This window comes from Palaemon carinicauda, chromosome 35 (genome assembly GCF_036898095.1).
Source record: "Palaemon carinicauda isolate YSFRI2023 chromosome 35, ASM3689809v2, whole genome shotgun sequence".
Classification (NCBI taxonomy): domain Eukaryota; kingdom Metazoa; phylum Arthropoda; class Malacostraca; order Decapoda; family Palaemonidae; genus Palaemon; species Palaemon carinicauda.
The window spans coordinates 16702227-16718396 of record NC_090759.1 but is presented as its reverse complement, the minus strand read 5'-3'; the positions used below and the strand labels follow the sequence as shown (position 1 = coordinate 16718396).

Below are 16170 nucleotides of genomic sequence, written 5' to 3'. Positions count from 1 at the left end.
AGATAATTTATATTTTTCCCTAACTAATACAAATCTTTAGTTATTTATATAAATTGTCAAGCCATCACCTATCCCCCAGTAAGTCCTGCCTGCAATAGAAAAGTGACGTAGCTCACAGCTGTGAGAGTATGTATAGGCGGCTGGGTACCCCCCAGCCACCCCCTGCCTACCCACTGAAGTGGTTAGGCAGGGTTACCACCTCGCACTTTTAGTCTAATAGTTACCTAGCTTTTCCAAAAGGTAATCCACATAAATAACTACAGGTTTGTATTAATTGGGGAAAAAATACAAAGTTATCTGCAAATTTGTCATTTTGGTGGCAGTTTTGTGTTTAGTAAATCCAGAAGACTGAATGCTAAACAGAAAACCTCCAATAATATATTATATTTTGCACTCTAATGACAATAACAATATATTGCTCTCTCTCTCTCTCTCTCTCTCTCTCTCCACTCTCTCTCTCTCTACTCTCTCTCTCTCTCTCTCTCTCTCTCTCTCTCTCTCTCTCTCTCTCTCTCTCTCTCTCTTTTTTTTTAATTAATGTAGGAATCCAATATTTATTGACATAATCAGATATGACACTGCTGTTTGTCTAAATGTAAAGCCATTCATTTATATTAAGTCTAAGAGTTTTACCATATGTATGTAATGTTTGTAATTGTCTTTTTCCTTATTCCAGTTATTCTGGTCACCAAGGTTGATCCCAACTATCAACCATGTCTTTCAACTTTGGAGGAGGTATGTTATTTGCAATTTTTTACAAACATAATAGTATATTCAAAGTTTTATTTTTATGTTGTGAATCTCATTTGTGGATACTGTGCTAAAATTTTGTGTGTAAAACAAAGACAAATGTAAAATTGGGAATATAGCTTATGAAACTGGTAAGTTACTTAATTATACTGTACTGTACCAGTTTTTGCTTTGGTTTATTTTTCACATGTCAGCATATATAGTATTTGAGACATTATTGTTCTTTGCCATTATTATCATAAATCCTTAATGTGAAATGAGTTATCTCTACTCACTTTAGACTAAGCGGTGTTAACATTTTCTCCTTGATGGAACTGCCCCTCCTCATACAGGGTTTCGAGCGAACCTGCCCTTAGCTGGAAGTCTGACCACCTCCTTGGAATGTAGTTCGCATACTGCAAATCCTGAAAGGAGCACCTTAGGAGCCCATGCATCTGTCATCAGACTGTGACTTGACGCTTAAGACAATCTTTCTTCTTGCTCTGACCTCTGTAAAGAGAGTCAGTGAGCTGTATGGTCTTTCTTACAACATTGCCCATTCAAGGGGATAGGGGCAGTTAATATTCAACTCTGTCCCTGAGTTCGTTGCTGAGACCCAAAATCCGTCTGTAGCGAATCTTAGATTTTGGCCCTTCAGGATTGAGTATTCGTACTGTAACCGATGACCCAGATCAATTGTTACTATGCCCTGTGAGGGCTCTGAGGGGTTATCTTGAATGAATCACAGGAGCTCGCTCATTCATTAACAAATCGTTGGGGAGTACAGGCAGGGTCAAGAGGAGAGTCTCCAGGGATAAGATATCTTCCTAGATTCGATAGGTCATAAATCAGTACAGTAGACCCTTGAATCCGGACTTTACTCCTCAAGGTCGTAGACCCAGAGCTCAGAATTTGTTCCAACACGAATACTTACCTCGAACTACTTTCTTAGGAGTTACCTGTAATCTCTTCTCTACCGACCAGAGTTTTGTGTAGGATACCCTCAATCCTGTTTTCTATGAAGGCCTACCCCGGCATTAGAGAATGTGCCCCGAGGGTAGGCTTTGCGCTAGGTCGAGGTCCGCTTGTGTCGATAACGCCAGTAAGTTCTCTGGTCGCGATGTGTCACCACGTCGCTCTCGTTCTCTCTCGACCCTTTGTGTGCGCCGCGTGTGTCCCACGTGTTTCCCGCGTGGTAACTTGTACTTATCCCTTGTGTTCCTGTGTGTTCACCTTCCACCCTTGTGCTTCCCCAGTGTATTCCTTGATTCCCTGCGTTCCTGTGTCTTGCGTTTGTGCGTTATGGAGCAAATCCGCCGTTGTCCTGGGCCTAGAGCCGGTAAATCGTGTGGAGCGTTCCTCTCCAAACCTGAAGTGGACCCTCACTCCCTTTGCTCTTCCTGTAGGGGCAAGGTTTGTTCGTCGTCAGATACGTGCCCTGAGTGTGTTGGTTGGAGTGATATCCAGTGGGTGCGTTACGGAACGAAGAAGAAAAAATTGTCGAAACGTTCACCCAGGAAGGCTAGTGTTTCTTCGCCGCTATCGTCGCCCAGTGAACGGTCCGACGGGGCTTCTGTCTCGCCTTCCCCTACCCAGAGTAGGGGCCGAGGTAAGTCCATCGTGGGGAAAGAACCGAGCGTTCTTCCCCAAGAATCTAGTGAATGTGCAGTGGGGGTTGCGGGTCCTTCTCGGGCTAGTGAGGAGCCTGGTAGTGCGGTATCAGGGTGCTCTGGAGACTCGGCCCTTGTGCTCGGGGGGCACGTTTCCCCCGATGATCCCTTGTGGGGTAGTAACGTTGTTTCTGTGTCTTCGCCCCCTTCGTGGGCCTGTGTTTCAGGGTCTTCGGCAGGTGGCGACAACCAGGGTAAGTTAGGTTCTGCAGGGAGTGATGCCTTCGGGTGGAAACTTCCTAAGACACCGGGTAGGTCCCCTATGCGAATGGAAGAGGGCCTGGATTCCTGGTTCCCTAGTGTTGGGCGCCAAACCTCGTTCCCAACCCCGCTCACGGAAGTTCCCGAAGAATTCCTGCAACCTTCTACCTCGGGTACGCAACGAGTCGCGAAGTCCCCCCGCGGTCCCCGCTCCCGCCCGCCGTACGGTAAGTGCAGTGACGTCGGGCTCTTCAGAGGAGTATTTCTCGTCGGGCGAAGAAGCCAGGAGGAAGCATCGCCGTCGGAGGGAGCGGTCCAGGAGCAGGCGTTCCCGTTCAAGATCGCGTTCCAGATACAGCAGGAAACGCTCCCGCTCTCCAAGAAGAAAACACAGAAGGAGTAGGTCACCCGATGGCGATTGGGTCTTCGTACCCCGTAAAGCAGAGATACGGTGTTCCCCGGACCGGCGGTCCAAGGATTTCTTGCCAAGGAGACCATCCTCCAAGCACAGTTTTGACCCTCGCAGGCAGATTCGCGAGAAGGACTCTACATGCAGGCTTAAGACCACGAAGCCTCCGGTTCACCCCGCCCAGCGGGGGGAACCGCGCTTCCTTACGGGCAGCCTGGCCGAACCAGCCCAGCTGGTGCGGCCCTCGGATCGGAAGGAACGGTTCCCGCTGTCGGGTCAGCCCATGGGATCCGCGTCCTCGTCCCCCAGAGACCTTGAACGGACACTAGTCCTCGGTGGGTCGGCGATGCCTGTGCTAACCCCCGCCCCTGGTGCCCAAGCCTCCGCCGAAGAAGACCAGTACCTCGGTAGGGGAGTGCCCCTTGTGTCAAGAACAAGGCTCCCGGTGGGTGTGCCCGGTGACCCGGCTCCCCGGGCTCAAGCCGAGGCTTCGGCTGACGGTAGGGAGGGTTCCCCGACGGAGGACTCGGCCTATAGAAGAGTGATTGGCCTTATCAGGAGGCATCATAAAATAGAAGAACCAGCAGCTACCGACGAGGACTATTGGAGGTCCAGCCTTATACGGTTAATGCAGGCCCCTACCCAGCCTAAGACCTCTCTGGCTCTCCCTCTAGCCCGGGATCTCGTCCTAGGACAAGAATACGTAGATAAAGTGGTGGCTAGTAATGCTGAAGCCCCCAAAACTCAGAGTTCTTCTAAATTACTCCAGGGGCTCAAGACGCAGGGCAAGGTCTATGTACCAGAAGGACGTCGACCAGGAGCCTGCAAAGTAGAACCTTCTCTTGACATCCTGGGCCAGGGCGTCTCGGAGGACAGAGCCTCTTCAGCCCCAGTTTGTTTTTCTCCATTGGAGGCCGCCATGATGGAAGAAATGTCGAGGGACCTGGTGCACGTCTCCTCTTGGCTAGACTGGTGGGCTTCCACCTTGGTAGGGGTGCAAGCCACGTTTGATCCTACGGACCCGGAACAGCAAAACCTCCTGTGGAAACTTATCACCTCCGGGGGCAAGACGCTAAAGTTCCTGACATACCAATCTCTCGCCCTGACAGCGAATTGGGTACTCCGCAAGAGAGACACCATCCTGGCAAAGGTGTCCCGAAAGGTCCCAGACAGGGAGGCGCGGGCCATGAGGAGCCTTCCCTTGTGGGGTGACTCCTTGTTCCCCTTAAAAGACTTAGAAACCATTATGGAGAAGGTGTTTAAGAGAAAAGATTTAAGCACCCCCAGGCCTACGCCTACAAGGAGACCGCCCTACAAGAGGTCAGTCTCAGACAGTGCCGCGACGGCTCAGGCCTCGTCTAGCATGACGAAGAGAGAAGCTCCTTCTTCCTCCTGGTCCTCAGCACCTCAGCCCCCCTGTAGGGGGGCCCCAGCAGCTTCAGCCTCCTTTAGGACAGGTTATTCTGCCTCCAGGAGAGGCCGTTCAGGCCGCTCCTCCAGAAGGAGATAGAGTGGGAGGCCCCCTATCCCTGCCCAAGCCTCAGGTTGGGGGATGCCTCAGACTATTTTTGCAAGCATGGAAGGCTCACGGAGCGGAGCCCTGGACAGTGTCCGTACTGAAGGAGGACTACAGGTTACCGTTCTTAGCAGAACCACCCCCTCTAATCCCGGCTATCCGGGCGGAGTGGCTGGTCCCCAAGGACCCGTTGAAGAAGACCGCCCTTCAAGAGGAAGTGTCCTCCATGTTGGAGAAGGGCACCATGGAGGAGATTCTACACCCAGGTCCGGGTTTCTACAGTCGTCTGTTCCTGGTAGAAAAGGCGACGGGGGGGGTGGAGGCCGGTTATAGATCTGTCGGCTCTCAACAAGTTCATAAAGAAGACAGACTTCAAAATGGACACGCCGAAGTCAGTCCTACTGTCCTTGAGGGAGAAAGATTACATGATGACCATAGACCTCAAGGACGCCTACTTCCAAATTCCGGTCCACCCCTCGAGTCGAAAGTTTCTCCGGGTGAAATGGGGTTCCCAGATCCTGCAATTCAAGACCCTTTGCTTCGGATTGTCAACAGCGCCCCAGGTATTCACGAGAGTCTTCACGACTGTCTCAGTGTGGGCTCACGAACGAGGCATTCGCCTCATCCGATACCTGGACGACTGGTTGCTTCTTTCCTCCTCGAAGGACCTCTTGAAGGAGCAAGGGATGAAACTTCTCCAGTTTTGCAAGGATCTGGGCATCGTGATCAACCCGGAGAAATCAAACCTATCCCCCTCCACCAGAATGACCTACTTGGGGATGACTCTAGATACCATTTTGGGAAAAGCTTTCCCTTCAGAAGACAGAATAAACAATCTTATGGAGATCATTCGCCCGTTCCTATCGGGGCACTCCAGGAGAGCGAAGGACTGGCAAAGACTGATAGGTCATCTGGTGTCGTTGGAGAAACTGGTTCCCCAGGGGAGAATCAGACTCAGAGCCGTCCAATGGAACCTGAAGAGCCTCTGGTGCCAACTGGACTCGCAGCAAGTACTAATCCCAGTTCTACCAAACACGAGGCCCTCCCTGGAATGGTGGCATTGCCGGTCGAACTCACTCAAGGGGATGCCCTTCGCGAACGACCCTCCCGAGTTACTGCTGTTCACAGACGCCTCCAACCAGGGATGGGGAGCCCATCTCCTCGACGAGACAGCGAGAGGAACCTGGATGGACGGGGAAAAGGAACTCCACATCAATGTCCTAGAATTGAAGGGAGTCCAGAAGGCTTGCCTACACTTCGCAGGTCTACTAAGGGGACACTCTGTGGCTTTGATGTGCGACAACGCCACAGTAGTAGCATACATAAAGAAGCAAGGAGGTTTGAAGTCAAGGGAGTTGTGCGATCTCACCATAAAGATTCTAGATTGGGCAGAAGCGAACCAGGTTGTGTTATTAGCAAGGTTCATTCCCGGGAAAAAGAACGTGCTGGCCGACGGTCTCAGCAGGGTGGGCCAAATAGTAGGGACAGAGTGGTCCCTCCTTCCAGAAGTAACCAAGCTCATCATCCAATGTTGGGGTTCCCCGGTGATGGACCTCTTTGCAACCAAACTGAACACTCAACTCCCCGTATATTGTTCTCCTGTACCAGATCCGAAGGCAGCCTTGGAGGATGCCTTTCAGCACAGGTGGGACAACCTAGACGTGTACGCTTTTCCCCCCTTCACGTTGATAAGGCAAGTGCTCAACAGAGTAAGGACGGCCCGAAACTTAAAGATGACTTTGGTAGCGCCCTGGTGGCCGGAGAGAGAGTGGTTCGCAGACCTAAAAGACCTGGCGAGTCAACCACATTTTCTCAGATTTCACGACAACCCACAGTCTCTACGTCTTCACGCCTGGAGACTATCGAGCGACTCCTGAAGAAGGAAGGGTATTCATCAGCTACTGCTAAGAGAATGTCGCTATACCTGAGAAGGTCTTCAGCTGCGGTCTACCAAGCTAAGTGGGCCTCCTTCACGAAGTGGTGCGCTTCGAGGCACATTAAACCCCTCAAAGCCTCAGTCCCAGACATAGCGGATTTTCTGGTATATCTCAGAGACAAAATGGGAATGTCAATCCCAGCCATAAAAGGGGTATGGGCCGCCTTGAGCCAAGTCTTCCTCCTGAAGGGCATCGACCTGGGTTCCTCTAGGCACATCTCGATGCTTGTCAAGAGCTTCGAGAAGTCCTGCCCCCCACAAGCAGCTAGGGTGCCTCAGTGGGACTTAGCTAAGGTCCTGAAGATGTTGAGTGGCCCCCCCTTCGAACCTTTGAAAGATATCTTGGACAGGGATCTCACTCTCAAGACAGTCTTCTTGCTGGCCTTGGCGTCCGCTAAGAGAGTAGGAGAGATCCATGGGCTGTCTTATGACGTCTCTCATTCGAGGGGGTGGAAAGAAGTATCTTTCAAGTTCGTTCCTTCTTTTGTGGCGAAGACCCAGAACCCAGCTGTCTGGGATCCTAAATTCGAAGGTTTCTCCATACCAGCCATCCCTAAGACGGGTAATGCTGAGGATTTAAAATTGTGCCCGGTCCGTGCCATTAGAAAATACCTTGAAAGAACGGCTCATCTCCGGCCAGGCATCAAGAGCCTCTTCGTCTCCACGGGTGTTACTAAGAAACAAGTATCCAAGAACACCATTTCCTTCTGGTTGAGACAAGTTATTGCCAGGGCCTACAAGGAAGAAGATCTGGCCGTGCCAGGCGTCCCCAGACCTCATGACATTAGGGCTCTGAGCACGTCCTTAGCCTTTGAGAAAAACATGGCAGTGGGTCAGATCCTTCGGGCAGGTACTTGGTCTAACCAGTCGACTTTTACTGCCCATTACCTCAAGGACTACTCGAGGAAGTCCTTAGACGGGTTCTCCATTGGGACAGTCATCTCCGCCCTCCAAGTGGTTTAACGGTAAAAGCCCCAGGCTCAATCGCGGATAGCAAACCGGGAGACACAGGTTCGTTTCCTTTCATCCTCCCCAGTTGTTCCCTATCCTCATCGTAGATAACCATCTTGTATCATTGGATAACACGTTCTTCACAACTACGTTACTGGATGCAACATCAGAAGAAGTTTTTCAAAGGGTGAGTACTTAGACACTAACATGAGCTCTTTGTGTAGTTACCCTCTCGTCCGTTTTCTAGTATGTACCGTTATACCTAGGCCTCTTGGCCTCCGCTTACTGGGTCTGTAGGTCAGAATAGCACTCCCGCCTCCTAAAGTGTAAGTCTCCTAAGAAAGTAGTTCGAGGTAAGTATTCGTGTTGGAACAAATCAAAGATTTTAAGTAATTTTTATTTTTCCTAACATACTTACCGAGAACTACTTTCGGGTAATGGCCCTCCCTTCCTTCCCCGAGTGCCTCTCTACCCTTGCAAGTATTGTGCTACATCAATAGAACTTACTGGCGTTATCGACCCAAGCGGACCTCGACCTAGCGCAAAGCCTACCCTCGGGGCACATTCTCTAATGCCGGGGTAGGCCTTCTTAGAAAACGGGATTGAGGGTATCCTACACAAAACTCTGGTCGGTAGAGAGGAGATTACAGGTAACTCCTAAGAAAGTAGTTCTCGGTAAGTATGTTAGGAAAAATAAAAATTACTTGAAATTTTTGATATTAAGATCATCATTATGCTCCTAGCATTTAAAAGAACTACTCAGGCATTGGTATTTTGAAGTGTCAGACTACCTTCACAGCTCACTACTAGCAAGATGTAACTCACAGGAGCCTGGATACCTTCTCCATAGGTCCTTTGGTGACTGGGCAACATGTGGTTTAAGACACCTCAGGCCCCTTTTAGGACAAGTAGCAGTCCGTCGAGGGCAGACGTTACCCATATTTGTTTGAAATGAATGATCTTGTGACTGTCCTTTTTGTTTTTCATCTTCTCTCTTGGGGTACACCAGCTATAGAACTCTGCAAGCTGGCCTCCTCAATCTGCTGGTAAAAACCATATCCCTTGTGTAACCTGATATATGAGATATATTTGTTATGTTCCCGTCCTTCTCGCTAAGAAGAGTCTGGCAATGTCTAAGGTTTTAGCGAAGTGCAGGGACTCCTTATTTTTGAGTACTGACATACTCAGATAAGGAGCCCCTGGGTAAAGCCTAAAGCCAGATTGACAGGGACGTCCACCTTTCCTAATGGATGAGTCACCTCTGATAAATAGCGTGGCTTGTATTCCAGTTACAGAACAAATGACATGGCTTCCTGTCCCCCTGGCAGGGAAGTCCTGTTTGGACGAAAGGAACATCTTGAAGTAACTTGATGAAGAAAACTCACCTGTAGACGAGGATCTTGTCGGTCTCGCAGACAGATCAGGAAAGTTAAGTACTTGTGTTGGAACAAATATTTCGCTTTTCTTTAGGTGAGTATATATCAGACATAAGCAATATTATATTATTATTATTATTATTATTACTTACTAAGCTACAACCCTAGTTGGAAAAGCAGTATGCTATAAGCCCAGGGGCTCCAACAGGGAAAATAGCTCAGTGCGGAAAGGAAAAAAGGAAAATAAAATATTCTAAGAAGAGTAACAACAATAAATATCTCCTATATAAACTATAAAAACTTTAACAAAACAAGAGGAAGAGAAATAAGATAGGAGAGTGTGCTCGAGTGTACCCTCAAGCAAGAGAACTCTAACCCAAGACAGTGAAAGGCCATGGTACAGAGGCTATGGCACTACCCAAGACTAGAGAACAGTGGTTTGATTTTGGAGTGTCCTTCTCCTAGAAGAGCTGCTTACCATAGCTAAAGAGTCTCTTCTACCCTTACCAAGAGGAAAGTGGCACTGAACAATTACAGTGCAGTAACCCCTTGGGTGATGAAGAATTGTTTGGTAATCTGTGTTGTCAGGTGTATGAGGGTAGAGGAGAATATGTAAAGAATAGGCCAGACTATTCAGTGTGTATGTAGGCAAAGGGAAAATGAACCGTAACCAGAGAGGAGGATCCAATGTAGTACTGTCTGGCAATAAAACTCTTTAACGGTAATGTATTTCATATAGTAGGGCGAAATAAGACGCATATGATAGCGAAATTTCTATTTTATTCAGGAAATTATTCGCGTTAATATGAAATAAGGTAAATAAATTACAGTAAAATTGTTGGTTAACAAACAATAGACTAAAGACTACATAAGACGAGGGTGTGGAATCTGAAAAGGAAGAACTTGCCATTACACACATAGGTTCCAAAGGAACTATAAAGTCTTTTAGAGTCTTCATTACACTTCATGTCTAAATAAACATGTTGCACACGTGTTCAAGTCTATGTTACTTCACCTTGTAGAAGAACAGTCTCTCGTGACACTAGGTTGGACTTAAAATCACTGTGTATCGCACTAGGGTCAACACAGGCACCCGTTGAGTTAGAGTCCCGAAATAACTCACTGTCCTACGCAGCACTAAGCAGCAGGTTATAATACCCTACCTGCGACTACCACGAATCTCTTGACTTCATGCACCTGCTGCGCATAGTGTTTAAAAAACACTCCTGGAGGTTTCCAGCCTGTGAAAGATCGAAGGCTTTTGAAATCCATAGCTTGAAAGAAATTTAGGGAAGAGGCGACTTTTCTGGGATCATGACCTATGGGTGTACTGTCAGGATCCGCTCTGCGAATAAAGTAGGTGATCTTCGCCCTTAGTTGTTTGAGTGATAAATTACTTCCCGATGTTTCTCCTTTAAAGAGTTGTCCTCCGCCAAAGCCTGAAGTTCTTCGAAGATAGACCTTTAGACTCTCCACTGGGCACAGAGAGACATCTTCCTTCAGAGGGAAGATTCTCCAGGGACCCCACCTCTTAGTGGGGAGTTCATTTCTAGCGAGAAACGTTGGGTCAGGGAAGAGGGTAAGTTCCCCTGTTTCAGCAAACTGTATCTGGCCCTCTTCTCTAGATAAAGCCACTACAGTATTTCACTGACTCGGGCTCCCGAGGCGAGAGCAAAAAGGAAAATCACTTTTTGAGTCAAGTCTTTCAGAAGGCAAGATTCATTGTCCAGGCTAAAGGCAAAATGGAGCACTTTATCAAGAGACCAGGAGATGGGTCTCGGTGGAGGTGCAGGACGGAGTCTAGCACATGCCTTTGGAAGTTTGTTAAAGGTGGAGGTGCAGGACGGAGTCTAGCACATGCCTTTGGAAGTTTGTTAAAGATTTCGTTGGACAGGTCTATCTGGAAGGCATAATGTAATGGTCTTGTCAATGCCGATTTACAAGTGGAAATCGTATTGGCTGCTAAGCCTTGTCCATGAAGGTGAATGAAGAAGGACAGACAAAAATCTATGGAGATTTCCGTAGGGTTTTTTGCCTTGACAAAAGACACCCACTTCTTCCAGGATGACTCATATTGCCTTCTGGTAGACTTTGTTTTGTATTCCTCTAGGAAGTCTAAACATTTCTTTGAGATTCCAAACCTTTTCTTCATGGCTAGGGAGAGAAAATCATGAGATGAAGGTCTCGGGTTTTCCTTGATGAAGCGAAGACAGTGGATTTCTGAACCTGCTGGGAGAGAACTGGGTCTGGCAGTGGGATCAGCTTGGGCTGTAGCTCCAGGACTAGAGGGAACCAGTTGCTCCGGGACCACTTGAGTGCCACTAGGGCTGCTGTTCCCTTGAAAGTTCTCAGCTTGGTGAGGACTTTCAGCAGAGGGTTGGGTGGAGAGAACAGGTAAATCTTGGACCATCTGTTCCAGTCCAGGGACATGGCGTCCACCGCTTCCGCTCTGGGGTCCTCGTATGGGGCCTCGTAAAGAGGAAGTTGGTTGTCGCTCGTCGCGAAGAGGTCGATCTGCAGTTCCGGGACTTGATAGGAGATGAAGGAGAATGATCTTGCGTCTAGGGACCATTCCGACTCTATGGGGCTTGTCCTCGATAGAGCCTCCGCCGTCACATTGCGGAATCCTTGTAGGTGAACTGCTGAGAGGTGCCATTTCTTCTTGTCCGCTAGGCGGTAGATGGTTAAAAGTACTTGGTTGAGTTGGGGCGATCGTGAGCCCTGACGGTTGAAACATCTGACCACAACGGCGCTGTCCAGAGTTAGACTGATGTGGATCGAAGGACGAGGGGACAGTTTCTTCAGGGTAAGAACAACCGCCATAGCCTCCAAGATGTTGATGTGAAACGTCTTGAATAGGGGAGACCACGTTCCTTGAACTTGTTGCTGGTGGGAGTGACCCCCCCATCCTTTTAGCGAGGCATCCGTGTGGATGGTGACCGACGGAGGTGGTGGTTGAAGAGGAACTGATCTTTTCAGGTTCTTTGCCTCCGACCACGGCTTTAGGAGTGAGTGAAGCCTGGTTGGCAGAGGTCTCTTGAGATCTCTTCGAGCGATAGATGCGTTTCTTCTCCAGCCTCTCGATGCATCTTTTAGCTGTGCTCGTAGCACTGGGTCTGTCAGTGAGGCGAACTGGAGGGAGCCGAGTACTTGTTCCTGTTGGCGCCTTGAAATCCGTTTGGATTTTATAAGTCTCTTGACAGATCCCGCTATTTCCTTCCTTTTTTTTCAGAGGGATGGAAAGACGGTGTGACTGAAGGTTCCAGTGGATTCCCAACCATTGAAACTTCTGAGCTGGAGACAGTCGAGACTTTTTGGTGTTGATTTTGAAACCCAGATGTTCCAGGAACTGGGTCACCTTTTTGCAGGCACGCGAGCATTCTTCTGACGATGCCGCCCAAACCAGCCAATCGTCTAGGTAAGCCATCACCTGGACGCCTTGAAGGCGTAGCTGTTGGATGTCCGTGTCTGCAAGCTTCGTGAAGATTCTTGGGGCCACGTTGAGTCCGAAGGGCATGGCCCTGAAGGCATACTGTCTTCGTTGAAGCCTGAATCCTAGGTAGGAGGAAGCCTGGTGATTCATTGGAATGTGCCAGTAGGCGTCCGCCAGGTCTATTGAGACCGTGTAAGCCTTGTGAGGCAGTAGGGCTCTTATATGTTGAAGAGTCAGCATCTTGAATTTGTTGTTTGCAATGAATTTGTTGAGATTGGACAAGTCCAGAATGACTGAGTTTGTCTGAGTCCTTCTTGGGAATACAGAATAGTCTTCCCTGGAACCTGGTGGACTTTACCCTCTTGATCACCTTCTTGTTCAAGAGTTCTAGGACATTCTTCCAAGATGGGGGTTGAGTGTTGGAAGAATTGGTGGAAGGTTGGAGGTGGTGTTATCCAGCTCCACCCTAGTCCCTTCTTGATGATGCTGTGGACCGAAGGATCGAAGGTCCAACGATCCTGGAAGTGGCGGAGTCTTCCTCCCACCGGAAGCACTTCTGCTTCTGGTTTCCCGAGGGTTTACCACTTCGGCCGCCTGCTCCCCTTCCTCCTCTCCCTCTGGATGGACGTCGAGTGGAGTCTTTGCCGGAGCCTCTACCTTTGGGGTGAAAGGTAGTGGATTGCCTTTCATAGGCTGGGGTAAATACTGGTGACTGGGCCACCACTGGCTGAGGGACCAACTGAAAGGTCTGCTGTGGCTGGGCCACTAGCTGGGGAGTAGCGAGTGCCGGAAACTGGCGTTTGGCCTGACTCTGTTGGGGTCGGGGCTTGTTGGACTTCTTCTTAGGCTAGGAGACATCATCCTGAGAAGATTTCCTCTTTCGGGACATGCCCCACTTGTTGAGAAGGTTCCTGTTCTCAGTGGCGGCTCTGTCCACAATCTCTTTCACCAGGTCCACAGGAAAGAGATATTTGCCCCAGATGTTGGAGGAAATCAGTTTCCGGGGTTCGTGTTTGACGGTGGCATCCGGAAATACGAATTCTCTACAGGCTCTCCAGGCCTTGATGAAGCTGTACAAGTCCTTCAGTAAGGTGGCAAGGTGGGTCATTGCAAGAACCATGTAGAAGCCTGGGACCTGAATATCCCCGGCCATTGTCTCAAGCTGTACTTGGAGAGACAGAGAGGCAGCCAGCCTCTCTTTTGTGTCTTGCTCCCGACGCAAAAGGTACTCGGTGAGCTTGGGGAGGTTCTCATTAAACTGACGTCCAGCGACGTCAGCCTCCAGCTTTCCAACCGTGAAAGTTAACGATGTCTTTCCAGCTTTTATCATCGGGAGGTATTGCGAGGGAGAGAGGCCTACATTCCTCCTATGTAGGGCAGGGTTTTCCTTCCTCCACCGCCTTCAACGCTGAATGCAAGGCCTTTTCGGCAAAAGGAAAGACCATGGTGGGAGGAGCAAGAAAGGACGGGTGTTTTTTGCTCATGGCCGGCACCTTGGAATTGGTGTAGCCCCTGCTCTTGAGGCAGTCGGCCAGAAGAGCTTGAGCCTTGGAGTGGTGAAACACTATGACCTTTTTAGGTTTGGTCTCCTCCTTGGTGACTGGTTCGGATTTAAGACGGACGTAACAGTCCGGGTAGGCATCAAAACTAGAATAGAACTCCATCTCTTCGAGGGGGATGGCGCCTAGTTTGTCATTGGTAAAGATGCGTCCGGTCGTGATGGGCATGTGTTTAGCATGCCTCCAGGGATTGGTCACTAAGCAGGAGGGAAGATCCTTGACGCTAATCTTCTTCGGCGTCTGTTTTTTCATACTCAATATTTCCCTCTTGAGGTCCGCATGCCCCTGGCAGAACTTCTCATCCAGGAATGCCACTAAAGCTTGAAGGGTATCCTGGATGCCCACCACTGCAGGTACTGGAGTGGCAGATGTAGAGGGGGCTGGTTCCGAAACCACAACGGAAGCCACGGAGGGTTCGTGGGCGATCTCGCCCTCGGAATCAGGAGTCTCCACTTGATCTTCTTCTTCTTGACCCTCAGCCATCAGGGTCCTTTCAGTGTCTTCAGACACATCTGATATCCTCTCCACTTCGTCGATATGACAGCCTTGGAGAGCGTCCGAAACATCCGGTTCGACCGTCAGTTGGACACGGGATCTCATCCTTGGGAATAACGGCATCCGCAGATGCCTTAGGAAAGAGCAGAGCTCTCATCTTCTCGTTTTGGAGATAGGGTCCCGTGGCGTTCTTTTGGAAACCGCGCACCCACTTGCGCAGTTTCCCTCGGGCGATGTCCCTGGCCTCCGCTGACGGAGGGTTATCGAACGCCTCATCGAGCAGGTTCTTGCATACAGTGCAGACCTGCGGATCCCAATAGCGAAGATTTCCCTTCGAGATCGAACAGCCGGTGTGGGTTCGGCACGCCAGGTGGCCGTAGAAGTTAGGGCAACGAATGCTGCAGAAGGTGCTGTCACACTTCACGTACTCCTCCCATAAAAGAAAGAGAAAATGAGTATTTGGAAGTCAATACAATTATGACTTACAGTAATCTTAGATTAGAATAAAGTTATTAAACTTATAATATAAGATTCCTTTTATGTATAAGCTTAGGATAGGTAAGCTAGAAAGGAGGTAGGAAAGACACACTTGTGCATCCCGCCCAGCCAATTGCCATGACCCCACACTGTAACTAATTCGAGAGGGCCGTCATGGGCCCTGGGAGGAGGAAGAACATACGTGCTGGATGAGCCAAGCTTAGGCTTCCTCTGGGGAATTAGGTACGGTGAGAGGGGGAAGCTAAATTCATTCAGTGTATAAGAGAGGGAGGGATAAGCTAAGCCCCCTTATCAGATTAGGTCCCGGCAAAAGACTGCGCATGGATGCGCAGAATATGCTGGGAATATTTTACTGTACAACTACACACAATAGTTTTCAGACTAGGGTATAAATATACCATAGGTGTACTGGCTATTATCCATAGCTGCACAATAATCGCTGCCGGCACCGGGCCAGCAGGAGGAAGGAGTGACTGTCCACTGTAAAGTCAAGATTGGTGGGGCCGGCAGCCTGGTGGCATGCCGGAGGCTCGTCTGGCGCCAGCAAGTCCCCATCAAGGCGAGACCCTTCCAAGGCATCAGTCTATGTGGCAGAGAGAGAGGGTGACACCTTAAGGTGATGGCAGATCGCCGGCAAGCCGGCGGCCCCCGGCAGCCGGTAGGTGACCGGTAACGGCATACCGACACTGACATCATTCAATGAGACAGGTAGGATACCGAAGACACTGACGGCTGGCGCCGGCAGAGTGGAGGCGGCAGTGGACCGGCACTGAGAGCGATAGGATAAGAGGAGAAAGGGAGAAGGGTAATACTCAGTACCCATCCCCTTCTTCCTCCGGAAGAAGTGTTGAAATGGAAGGGAGAGGGTGCGACCTTCCATCTGGCGGCAGAGAGCCGGCAGTCGGCAATTGTTGCCAGTGGCGGCCCAAGGGAGGACTGAAGAACACTCAAGAAGGGAGGACCTCCGCCGGCAGACCGACCGTCGTATGCTATCCCATAGTTCGACTATATGCAGGAAGCGTAGCAGTACGGACTAACCAACGAAGGGACCGAGCCGAACCCACAACCCGCCGGCACGCGGTGGAGTTGTGGGACGGCGGACAGGGGTGTGATGGCTAGCCAACACAAAGGGATAGAGGGGGAGGGGAAAGGGTCCTGAGAGGGGGTGTAGGGGGAAACGTAGCTCCCACCAACACTCCCAGGGGTGGGGATTCTGTTCAGGGCTAGCCTGTCAAGATAGGAAGAGTCCATTCTTCACCCTAGGGTAGGTTAGCACAGAGTAGGTACAGCACTAGTGTCCTGTCCTAAACTATAAAGAAGCAGAATCCCCTTGAACTGCCTAACCTAGGCCAGGTGAGCTAGTGTCCTAGACCAGGAAAGACAGGGGTAGGACAAGT

The 16170-nt window shown here is 49.8% G+C and overlaps 1 protein-coding gene across 2 annotated transcripts in view; it reads left to right on the top strand.

The window, feature by feature from the left end:
• Positions 1–16170, top strand: part of Nup62 (Nucleoporin 62kD) — a 159509-nt gene that overhangs the window by 50243 nt on the left and 93096 nt on the right. For both annotated transcript variants that reach the window (XM_068358479.1, XM_068358478.1), the window contains exon 2: positions 677–735. In XM_068358479.1, the coding sequence (XP_068214580.1) occupies positions 714–735 (22 nt within the window). In that variant the 5' untranslated portion in view covers positions 677–713. The remainder of the gene's footprint in view (positions 1–676; positions 736–16170) is intronic.